The sequence below is a fragment of the Leptosomus discolor genome, chromosome 7 (assembly GCF_034619465.1).
Source record: "Leptosomus discolor isolate bLepDis1 chromosome 7, bLepDis1.hap2, whole genome shotgun sequence".
NCBI classification, from domain to species: Eukaryota; Metazoa; Chordata; class Aves; order Leptosomiformes; family Leptosomidae; genus Leptosomus; species Leptosomus discolor.
Window position 1 is genome coordinate 61,425,871 of NC_141397.1, and position 11,878 is coordinate 61,437,748.

Below are 11,878 nucleotides of genomic sequence, written 5' to 3' on the forward strand. Positions count from 1 at the left end.
CTAGAAGATACATCTGAATTCATGCCATTTTAATCACTGGTTTAAAAAACCCCACACCCCTTTGTTCTAAGTATTTCTGCAGTGTTAACTCTGATCTACCTGGACTAGGAGGTGCTGACATTTTTGTTTACTAGAATCTTTATATAGTTCAATATCTTAATAGCGTGTGACCAGAGCTAAGGAAGAGATTGACAGCTAGTCAATGAACTGATGAATATCTATCTCATAAGCATTTTAGCTACCCATGCGGCGGGCATTTTGCCTTTATATACACATTCCAATGCTATTATCTTATGCTTAATTACTTAGGTCTCAAAGCACTTTACAAAGGAATGAGCCATCATCATCAACATTCCATATACAAAGAAATTGAGGGATAGTGGTATAATTTGCTAGAAGTTATTGAACTAATATCCAAGGTGAGTGGCAGGTAAAAAACAAAGCTCATGTATCAGGTGAGCACTGTATTCAGCAGACCACACTGCCTCTCAAGATGCGGTAAATGCTTCCCAAGCACACCATCTTTAGTAATCTACATCAGGCAGTGTAAAAGAATTTAAAATTCCATCTGTGTTACAGCAAACATTACAGTGTAAAACTTAAATACATTGACGCTTAATCTGTTAAACCCTGGAATATTGTCTCTAGCTTTCTTCAAATGATTAAGCTAAGATGACAAACATCTTGTCGTCGTAAGATGACTTTCCTGACAAGTCTGCCCTGGTCATTCTTCACTTACTTTTAAACATATTCTGATAATATCCATCACCTCAGAGATGCTCCATTGCAGTTATGGTAGTCTCTTGCAAAACCTTTGTATGCTGGGATTTTGTTTCAGTCATGAAATCACAAGACCTGTTCAGTTCTCACTCTTGCTTTTACTTAGGTACTAAAACCAGTAGGACACACTTGGTAAAACCAGTAATAACTTGAGGTTTGACAACAAAAATATTTAAGAGTCAAAACCAACCCCTCGTTTCGCATTGAGTAGTTTTACGTACACGAGGAGTAAAGTTACCCTTGTTTGGAGAATTTGGAATGCTTTCACTAGTTGCACGTCCAAGTCCAAGTCCCAGGGCTGAATTAAACAAGCTAAATGAAATTAATTTACTTCCATGTCCAGCTCAGGTGGCTAGCAGGCCTTGAACAAGATTACCGGGACAACTAGTGAATAGCAATGAAACCAGCACTGCAGCAGACTATTCTCGGCATGGGGTTTCACCATTTCTCTTTTTTTGTTACAAGCCTTCCTTCCCTTTCACCGGGCTCAAGAGAAATGGGAATCTCAACTGCCAAACAAGTTAAAAAATAGAAAGCAATACAGCTTGCAAGTTTACATTGTAATTGATATAAGTCCATTATTACAAGACAAATTGCAGCAGACAATGAAAGAGACAGCTCAATCTGTTACCGAATCCTTGTAACGGCTATATGAAGAGCTCGACCACTTCACTCGTAAATCTTCCTCCCAAGTTTTTACTGCTGCTTGTGTGGGTAAAATAATAAAACTATGGAGTGAAGTATACAAGAGATGCGGTAATGCATTTCTAGTCACAATTACATAAAGTTTGTTACAGAAGCCATACCCCTTTCAGCATCTAATCAGAACTAATGTCATGTTACAGGCTGCTAAAACACCACACGAAGTCGTTAGATGTGATCATACCTATTGTGAACCAGCATCTCTGCTACAGATTGTTACGATGCACTGGGCTCTCCTAAGTCAGTCCTGAGGATCTGTCACAAGCTTCCTGCAGGACAGACCAGGACAAAGCATGTAGCAACCTGATTTTCAGGAGGCTGACCTACTTACTAACTTAATGGCAAATATAAACTCAAACAGGAAAAGGCAGCTTAGAAGATTCTCAAGATGTACGTTCCCATTTATTTTTTAGAGCAACTAATTTTTATAATAATTTCTTGTCTACTGTCTGTGGATTGCAGTGCCCAGCAGGGAGATCATGAGAGCCACTGCACAAGTGTAACTTTAGAATTAGCGGTCAACACAATGACAGAACCAGAAAGATGGTAAGCAAAGAGGTTGGAGAGGGGGAGATATAAAATAGGATACATGCAACAATTTTGCTCCAATGAGTGCAAGCACAGTTATGAAATGCCTGCGGTTCCTCCGCTGTCAGGAGATTGACAGGGAGGCCACAACACCAAAAGCGACAGAAACCAAGATTGCAACCAAGGATTCCCGACAGGCAGATTTCTGCCAGTAGTTTGTGGTCTCATACCCAGTTAGAGCCTCTTGTCCCCTGTAAAGCCCCTGAGAGAGCTACCTGAACACTCCTGCCAAAGAGACAATTGAACAACGCAGTCTAGAGGCACAAGCAGCGTGCCTCTGTACCAAAGGCAGCCCCCTTTGATAGCTTCACATTCCATAGTATAATCTTTTCCACTAACATTTTATAGCATATGCTCCAAAAACAAACTGTGGCTTTCCTGGCACTCATCTGTTCCACCAAATCCTCAAAGCAGAAGATGCTGGTAGGGGAGATTCCTTTTCCTTTGGGTTAAGTGTTGGAAGGAAAACAGCTTATTTTACAGGAAGGCTACACAGGCAAATAGGGAGAAGGGGATGGACCAGCTGTAATTATCATTTAAAAACCACAATATATTATCATTAAGTAATGCAGTCACATTCAATTCAAGCTTCTTTAAGAGTACAATATTCCAACATTAGACAGAAAAACAGACTATAGCTGCCAGTTCCACACTACATTCTCTTTAGTTTTGCTTGCAACCAATATGATACAAACCTCACAAGCATCTGACTGGAGACGCCTGTAACAGTTAAGAGGCCTTACACTCTAAATTACCTTGCTTTTGTTAGGCAGCTGAATGGTCCCATAACACTTCTTCTGAAAAGGGGTTTTTTCCTTCAGAATTTAATTTATAAACCCACTCCTGCCAGGCTGCGATAGCAGCTACTGTATAAACCTGAAAGTGATGACTACTGAAATTCCGTTCAAACCTCAGGAATCAATAGAAAGCAGACAAACCACCAAGATAAGAGTTCCACCCAAGAGCAAAGAGCAAGAACTGCAGGATACCTTGCATTGTTTTTACAGTGTCCGGAGTCACCAACCTGTGAAATGGAGACAGCGCAATCTCATTTCAGTTCGAAAATCTGACCTGTGCTATCCACGTGCTGCACTCACACAGTCTGCCTCAGTGCCGTAGGCATTTCCAGGCAACAGAAGGAGACTCAAAAGACTAGGGAAGCCAGTTTAGAATTTGCTGAGACTTACATTGCATTTGGTAAAAGCTTATTGTACAGGCTCCCCAGAGATCCTGATCCTGCTTACCTTGAAGCAGCAGCTCTTCTGTAGGTCAATAACAAAGCGACCTGCGTTGGTGTCACTCTGGTTCATATCAAGTTACATATATAAACTCGTTGCTTCTAAGGGCAGTAAAGAAATACACAATTACAGCAGCTCCCTTGGAGTCTGCTTAACTGAACTGATATTGTCTGGAGGCAGGTGTGGGCACACTGTGGCCTGAAGTCAGCAGAAGGTTCATTGTAGAGAGCTCTGTTTTATTTAAATGCCTGCTTATAAATGAAAAGTGTTATCTATGACCAGGCATCAATGATAACAACCCTGTTGCTGACTTTCTGCATTTCCCACTTACCATGCCTGCTGCAGCTCCAGCTGCTTTATTGCTTTCACTGAGGGGGGCTGCTACCCATACAGACACAGTCGCTTTGGTGAAGCGAGCCCGCGCAAGACCCAGGCTATCACATAAGCCTTGGTGAAGCCCAGAGATGAGAATATGACAGAGGGTACGAAGCAAGCATGATACAAGGCATGTACCGAGTACAGAGCTGATGCAAGGTGTGTGTTGAGCACAGAGCTCCGCTTTTCAGCTCTTACAGGGGTTGTTGTAGTCGGTTGTTACGTTCCTTCTCACTTCTATTTCATGACAGACAACCCAGGTGAGGATGTGAACATGTTAGAATATAAAAGTGAAAAACCTAAATATTCAAAAATCTGCCTTTCTCTGAACAAAGCACAATGTGATTCAGTTGAAAAGGAAATTATCATTTGTCTAATACAAAAGAAACCCTTTATCCTAATCACAGCCTACTCTGAAGGAACGACTTTCTCTCCCCCCGCCCTGCCCCCCCCCCCCCCCAGCCCTTTAAGAACCCAAATGGATGCATTTCTATAGTTTTGGAGAGCTTTACACAGTACATGATAGTCTTATTTCACATAAATTACAAGACAACCCATTGTGGGTTTATCAGATTGTGAGCCAGTGTATGACAGAAAAAGATTCCCGTTGTGAGTGGGTGATAGTTTAAGTCACATAGACTTTACACTATGCTAGAACACAGCTATTGAAATTAAAGTTTGGTGCATGAATTATTTCAAGAACACTAGGAAATATTCAGTAGTGGTCTGTAAAACCAGCCTTCCTACTTTCAGATGCACCAAAAGACATCCCATGAATAAACACATTTGGTTCATTTGCTACATTCTCTAGCTGCTGTCCAACGTGTTTTGACTCAGAATTTACTCTCACAAGGGTAAAAGCAATGCTGAGAAATTTAGCAGGAGCATCACACAAAGGCGCAGGTTCAGAAGCAATGCAAAGATATTCCACTGGACACCACTGCTGATATTCAATGGTATTATGCACTACAGAAACTCATCCTGTATCAACCAAATTAAATTTTTATCTCACACTGTTAAAATTCAGTACCGAAGAAGGCAAATTCTGGAAAAACAAGAGAATGACCAAGCGACCAGAGTGCAGAAAATGTCAATGTTAATAAAACATTCCTGTTTTGACAAATACCGTTAAATATCGATTTTACCTAAGCACTAGATGCATTTGAGACAATTGAGGTTTGACTCACCATACTGGCAGCGAGGACCCTGAAATCCTGTAGGACACTGGCACATCTGGGATCCCGCTTCAGAACATTTCCCTCCATTGAAGCAAGTGCCGACCGTGCACAGCACTAGTAACAAACAGAATGAAACAGGGGGGTTTTGGGTGGGTTTTTTTGTTTGTTTTTTTGTTTGTTTGTTTTTTCTTTTGTGCCAAGAATGCTCCAGAATGGCTTCTTCCTGTCACAGTCCTGCTGTAACAGGAACTTTCAAAGAAGAAGAAATCCAGCTTTTTATTTAAGTGGAAAAGTTAGACTGCAATAGAACTTGTTATCATGGGTATAACTATCATGTTGAGATGAAGAAATTTAACTTTAATAAAAATAAGGCTAAGATAATGCAGTTTAACCTGAAGATGCTTCACAGGCAGAAGACAGTTTCTTAGGGCTCAAAGCACTGCCTGAATCCAGGATGAAAGAAGAGAGGAACTGCTAGAGAATAATGCAGCAGTGGTTAAGAAACACTGGTGTACTAAAAGATGTTATATATGTCCAAGGGATTTACAACACTTCCCTTCCTCCAACACAGAACATTATTTATTTACAATAAACTAAATTCCGCATACTTGAAACAAACTTGCAAAGAGAATCAAATATAAAAGAATAATTCAACCACTTTGGTGCCTTAAAGAACTCAAAGCAAGTCTTCGTTGCTCTTTCAGGAAGAAAATTTTATATTGCCACTGGTGTTCAAATACGTTAAATTCCTTTACACCAGAGATAATACAGATTGTAAACATATTTTTGACTTCTTACAGCTAAGCAGGTGCACACTAAATATGTAGATTCAGGCTGAAACTAACAGGAATACCTCTCAGGCTTGTTTTTGTTTTTTAAATACAAAGAGACAATCATAAAAGCAAGCTTTCTGAATGCAGCCCTATGAATATAAAAAATACATAGGAACAGATGTTAGCTTTCATACAGAAAACACAATTACTGACAAAACAGTAACAAAACTAAACACCGAGTAGATTGCTATCTTCTACTCATGTCTTGTTAACAGTGGCTAAAGTGCTTCCTTGTAATTTAAATTAGATTCCACCTTTTAGGAGAACATCCAACCATGATTGGAAATTACCGATAGGACCAGGTTCTCGTCAGATGGAGAACCGTAGGGTAGAAACAATTGCTTCAACGGCAACAGCAACAGTGAAAGCGCCAAAACCTGTCAGCCGCCGGAATGAGTGCTACGTCCAAGAAACAAGCGCCTTACCCAAATTATGCAAAGAAATCTGCTGTAACAGCAATAAATTTGGTTGGCCTGTCAAAGCCAGGCTGGCACAAAAATGCTGCAACAACTATAATCAGAAATTCAGTTTCCGTTGTTTAGATTAAAATTAGAGCTACTCGGTACTTCTACCTACAGAACAGCTTCTGTAGTTTTAAAAGGAGTTTCCTTCCTCATCGATAAATTAACTCTTTATAACTGGAAATCCCAGTTATAAATAGCAAGGAACAAACCTCATGTTTCTAGAGCTAAGCATCAGTAGGAAAGTAAGGCCCAAGGATGTCACCTCTCTCGGTTTGTCACAATTTTGCCATCAACTTACAGTGCAAACAGCCAGGTTCATTGTTGTGTTGGACCCATCCAGGGCAGCACTTATAGACAGTCTGGTGCTCCATTCTGTACACCTGCTTGTAAACTGTGTAGTACCCAGACCTTTGAAGAGAATAAGTTTAAAAGAACAATCACAACTCCTATTCCACTTATCCACTTCTCATCAGTACAAACTTCACTCAGGTCATATTTACTACACACATTTGCAGCCCCTATCAGTAGTTCTTGTTAAAAATGAAGCAAATAGAACAAAACGCATCCCGCTAACATCAAATAGCTCTAATATCCTATGTTCACATATTTTTTGATGAATTTGTATTCAGACTAGTCAAAGGTGAGCAATTTTGTTTTGCAATCGGTTTTGGCTTTAGCTGTTGGGGGAGTCAGATCTCCCATCAGTTCTAAGTACATGACAGAAATAGAACGAAGTTCATTTTTCAAAGTAGATGACTTGACTTAGCCGGGCTTCACCTGAAAAAGGATGAGACAGGACCATTTTGTTATAATGTATAATTGTGATCTAAAGCCAGCCAAGAAGTTCATGACTCACCCAAAACACAGTCACATTTTCCACTCAGTAATAACAGACTTAGAAGTCTCAGCAGGACACTATGTCCATAACTAAGTCGCACACATTTCAGATGAAAGATTTTATAACTTCTCTCACAAAAAAAGTTATGAAGATTTTGCACTAAGTTCAGTAACCAAATCCATTTATAATGACAGATAATGTATTACCTTCTCTCATAGCCCATACACCACTTCCTCTTCGTGCAACCTTGTTTCCACATTTTGACCATACGACTAAAGGCTTGAACACACGGCTGTTGGTGTCCTACCAGTGCCAACTCAAACACAGGACAGACATTTGGCCTTGAAGGAAAGAAAGAGATATACATTATTATTTCTAGCACAAACTTTAGAAGGTTAGAGAAATATATATAAAATTAACTGTTACACAGAGCGTAATAACACTTCAAAGCAGACTTTATATTGCGATTTAAAAATACTGTAGTTCTATTACTTTTTACCCCTTGAACTGATCAAAGAGCTCTCTTGCTAAAAACACAGTATCCATAAACACCCGACAAACCACAATTTCGGAACAAGACATTAACAGAGCCAAGATTCCATTAATGTATTGATTGCACAAGTCATCTTCGCCGTCTCTCAATACCACCAGTCTATGGGAACCCTACGGCACCTCACAAGCCAAGGAGTAGATGACTGAAGTGAGGGAGCTGGAGTGGCTCTGCCTACACCGAGACCACTGGAAGCCTCCCTGTTAGGTCCTGTACATGCAACAGCCCCTATTTCGGCTGACGTGCCAGGGTGGGAATCAAAGACTTGATAACTGTAAGCACTGACCTCCACAGCTCAAAGCTACTGAAGAGGCAGCCTCTGTCTATACACAAATGAAAACACAGGGCCTGCCTTAGAAAACAGTAGGAAAACACACAATGAAACTCAGGATCCACACAAGCCAAGGGAAGATTTACTATGGATTCAAGGGCAGATAAGATTTATCTAAACTACTGCTGTGGAAAATGTATATTCTGTAAGAGCCCCCCTTTGCTATCATTGCCCTCAGGGAAGCACATGAAATTCGTAAGAGGAAGTATCGTTGTTCTCTGCTGATTATTCCTAAAATAACAAGACCAAAATAAAAGCGTTGCTTTGTAGGATGATATGCAATCTTCATCCTGCTACCCAGCCCCAGTTACAAAAATAGCAGGATTTCAGGAGGAATGGAGGGTCAAAAAAAGGGCACGTGCTGATGGTTTTGCAGAGATTGTCAGCCTTATTCTGTTTTCTTTGCCCTGGTGTAAATTAGGAAGTGCTGCATGCCAGAAAATAACTACATAAAACACTCAGGGTCTAACCAAAGCCACAGAGCATGGGGATTTTTGTTGTCTTAAGGCAGGGGCCTACCATAACAAAAATGAAATTTATTCAGTGATTTTCATTTTTTTTTAGTAGTTTACAGATTTTAAGATAATGATTAAAACATCAGTTCCCCAAGATAGCCTGCTCTAGCTGGAGAGGATTTGCAAGTTTAAGCCTCAATAACTAAAACACAGGGGGGAAACAGGGACCTTGTATACCCGCTCTGGTAAGTGGTAAACAATGTTCAGCAGTTGTGTCATACTGGCTAGCAGGCAAGTCCTTCCCCGAATTTCAGTCTGAGACCCCTCTTCAGGCTAGAGAGTAATGAAGAGAGTAACACACTGGCACGTCACCAGAGGTTTTGAATGTATGTGCTATAAAACAGGGGGGGTTTTGCATTACTAAGATAACTGTTCTAGCACAACAGCTGCCTGGGAGTTAAAGTTAGCGTTATTTACACTGGATACTGTTAATATATCATTCAAGATTTTTATCTCGGGGACCCAAAGTACTTTACAGCTCCCTATTATGTCTGTACACCACGCAAGGTAGCCTTTCTCATAAAAAAGTACATCTTTCATCTGCAGGTAGTTTACAAATATCATTAAATTAAGCCTGTGCAGAACAGGAAAACACTATGAGCATGATCATTTTCACTGCTGAGCTACATGCTTGGAAGAAACCCTGACTGCCTAGATCAAAGCCACTCCACAATATTCCCAGTAGCGTGCAGAAGACTCTCCGCAGAGTCCAGCCGTCATGCAAAGCACACCCAGAATGGGAGATCCAGCCAGGTCTCCCAAAGGAACTGCAGCTCCCCAGCTGAGAGGAATACTTGGGACATCCACCTCAGGGTAAAGATGACCTTCACCCAACAAGGACACTCCAGTAGAGAAAGAGATCAGATTTAAACACAAACCACCCACCCCCTCAGGGATTCCAGGTAGCCTACATAAAGGATGTTACGAAAAGAAAGTCCGCAATGTATATTCTGGTTGTCTTCTCTCACCATGAAAGAAGAGTAAAGTGTGCATTTGTACTAGAAAACCTTATCTTAACAGAAACTAGTTTCCTAAACTAGAATGCCTGTTTCTCCCAGGCTTTGGAGGAACTGCTCATCTCCACCATCCTAAACCACACTTTCAGTGGATATCCCCTCCCACATTGCTCCATCTCCTTCCCTCCTCCACTGCACAGCCCATTTTCTAGACTGCTCCTTATTTCCCATTCCTTGAGTTTGCCCTAGCTGCAGTGCCAACGCCACGAAGCAAGACAGGAGACAGCAGCCGCGTAGTTTCAGATTGCCCTAAATTCCTCCCGAAACCACTCTTCCTCCACATTCCCATGTCGTCTCCATCACTCGGCACTCCTTCCCACATGTCCCAGCTACCCCTTCCTCTCAAATTACCTCACCATTTAACATATTTTGTTGAAGTTCAGAGCAATTGTTCCCAAGCCATTCTTAGCGCAAAGTCTGCCGTTTGTTTCGCATCCAAAGGAGGTCTTTGTATGCCCAAAATCTTGCCTGCTTTTTTTCCATTACGTCAGTTGGTCTAATAAAACCCTTGCCTTACTTAGCAACCATGCCTCACTTAGCAGGCTTTTTAAAATGACTCTCCCTCTAGTGAATAGAACATCATGTACTGATAATTCATGCATATCTCCTTTTATTAGAATTGCCTAAAACTTTCCAGATAAAGGTACTTTCATATGCATCGCTCTTCCATAAATAAAAAAAAAAGGGAGAAGCTGACAATTGTTGTAATGACATGCTGAGCCCATCCTATAAATTCTTACTCATGTGATATTGCCATGTTTCCAGGAATAGCTGTATTGACTTCTATGATACAGTTAATAGGAACAAATGGCACTCACGGAACAAAACAAACCAGCAGCATAAAGTCATATGTTTATTAAGATTTATTCAAAGTAACCCATTCCTCCTAGATGTCCTTAGGAAAATTTAAAAGGCAGATATCAAAACCTCTGCTACACTATAATTAAACTGCAGCAATTGCATAACATGTAATCCTCTGCTGGCAAAGCTGGGAAATAAAACATGCCCTCTCCAACAATTAGCCGTCTTCACAACTCCCCCCACACATACTCAACACACCAGCTTTTCAGCCATCTGACTCAATGCTCTTTGATACGTTACCTATAAACTTAAGAACAGTTTCTTGAACAAGACTACAGCTATTGAAAACACAGTTTTGTACTATGGCATTCTAACAATTAGAGGCCATCTAAGACTAACCTGAAACCTCAAGTGGATATAATGGTATATTCGGAGGAAGACAGCTCTATTTTTACTCTCATGCCCTATGCATTTAGAAAATATTTCTTAATGGGAGTTTAAGTGTTAAAGCAAGCAAAACACACAAATGCATATTATGTTCTATGATTTGATTGATATACCAGTCCCTTAAAACCCTTTTATACTGATGCTCTGTTAGCCAAGACTAACACGAAGGCTATTATTAGCTTGTCAGTCTGACTCGGGCAAGCCAGAAAGCTCTCTTTTAATATTTGCATTAGGAGACTGCCCTTTAAACAAAGACAGCCTACACACTTCCAGCTCAAGACTTAAGATTCTAATGAACAGATAATTAGACCAACACGATGCAAGAACAGCCTTGGCTAATCATATGGCTGTGATGCCTGTGAACCTCTGCACAACATGAAAAGTTCAGAGAAAATTAAAAGCATCTCCAGGCAGGACATAATTCATTCCTATGTTTGGAAAAAAAAAAAAAAGGAGCATTATCTTCACACGAAAATACAGTCAAAAAAAGCAAAAGCAGCAAACCAGCTAAAAAACATCAGAAGATGGCAAACCTGGCTCAGGAGGTTCCCGAACCTCAGGTTACTGAGGCAGACACAGTTACTCAGGCAAAGTCTCACTGCATGCTCATCCCTTTTCTTATTCTCCTCACTAGCTATTTGTTGCCCATTCCAGGAAGCAGCCCACAAGTCCAGTGGACTCTGGTCTCGCTCGCCCAGCATCTCACACCATTTGGACACACAGACAGCACCTCTGAAGTCCTCAGTGAGTCACTGGCAGTTGTGGTCATTCATCCCGAGCTGCAATTCTACATCTTCCATCTCAAGCTGTCATCACCACCAGTATCACTTCAACCAATCATAGAATCATTAGGTTGGAACAGACCTGTGAGATCATTAAGTCCAACCGTTGATCTAATACCACCATGCCCACTAAACCAAGCTCCCTTGAGAGCCTTTGCAGCCTTCCCACAACTTGTGGTAGAGAACAGATGATAGAAACAGCACGTCTAGAACCTCCCAAGTGAGGATCTCTGCAGTTTTACCCGTGCCCATGACTCTACAAGTTTGAGAAGGACATCAGAGCACCTAGCTCTTTTGCACGCACTCACCCAAGCAGAAATAATTTTAGCTAGCAACAGACGGGCTCTTATGATGAAGCGCACATGGTTGTCTCATGGGAGCAGAGAGGCAGCTTTCTGAACATACTCCTGGCACGTGTGGCCCAAAAGGGGCAAACAGGT

At 41.0% G+C, this 11,878-nt stretch overlaps 1 protein-coding gene across 1 annotated transcript in view; it reads right to left on the reverse strand.

Moving 5' to 3' along the window:
• The window catches only part of LOC104343032 (uncharacterized), a 189,479-nt gene extending 178,122 nt beyond the window's left edge, over nt 1-11,357 (reverse strand). Inside the window, exons 1-4 of the mRNA XM_086468615.1 lie at nt 11,212-11,357; nt 7,203-7,337; nt 6,457-6,566; nt 4,871-4,975 (exon numbers count right to left, since the gene is read on the reverse strand). Coding sequence (XP_086324741.1) covers nt 4,871-4,975; nt 6,457-6,566; nt 7,203-7,337; nt 11,212-11,357 — 496 coding nt within the window. The remainder of the gene's footprint in view (nt 1-4,870; nt 4,976-6,456; nt 6,567-7,202; nt 7,338-11,211) is intronic.
• Between the last annotated feature and the right edge of the window lie 521 nt (nt 11,358-11,878).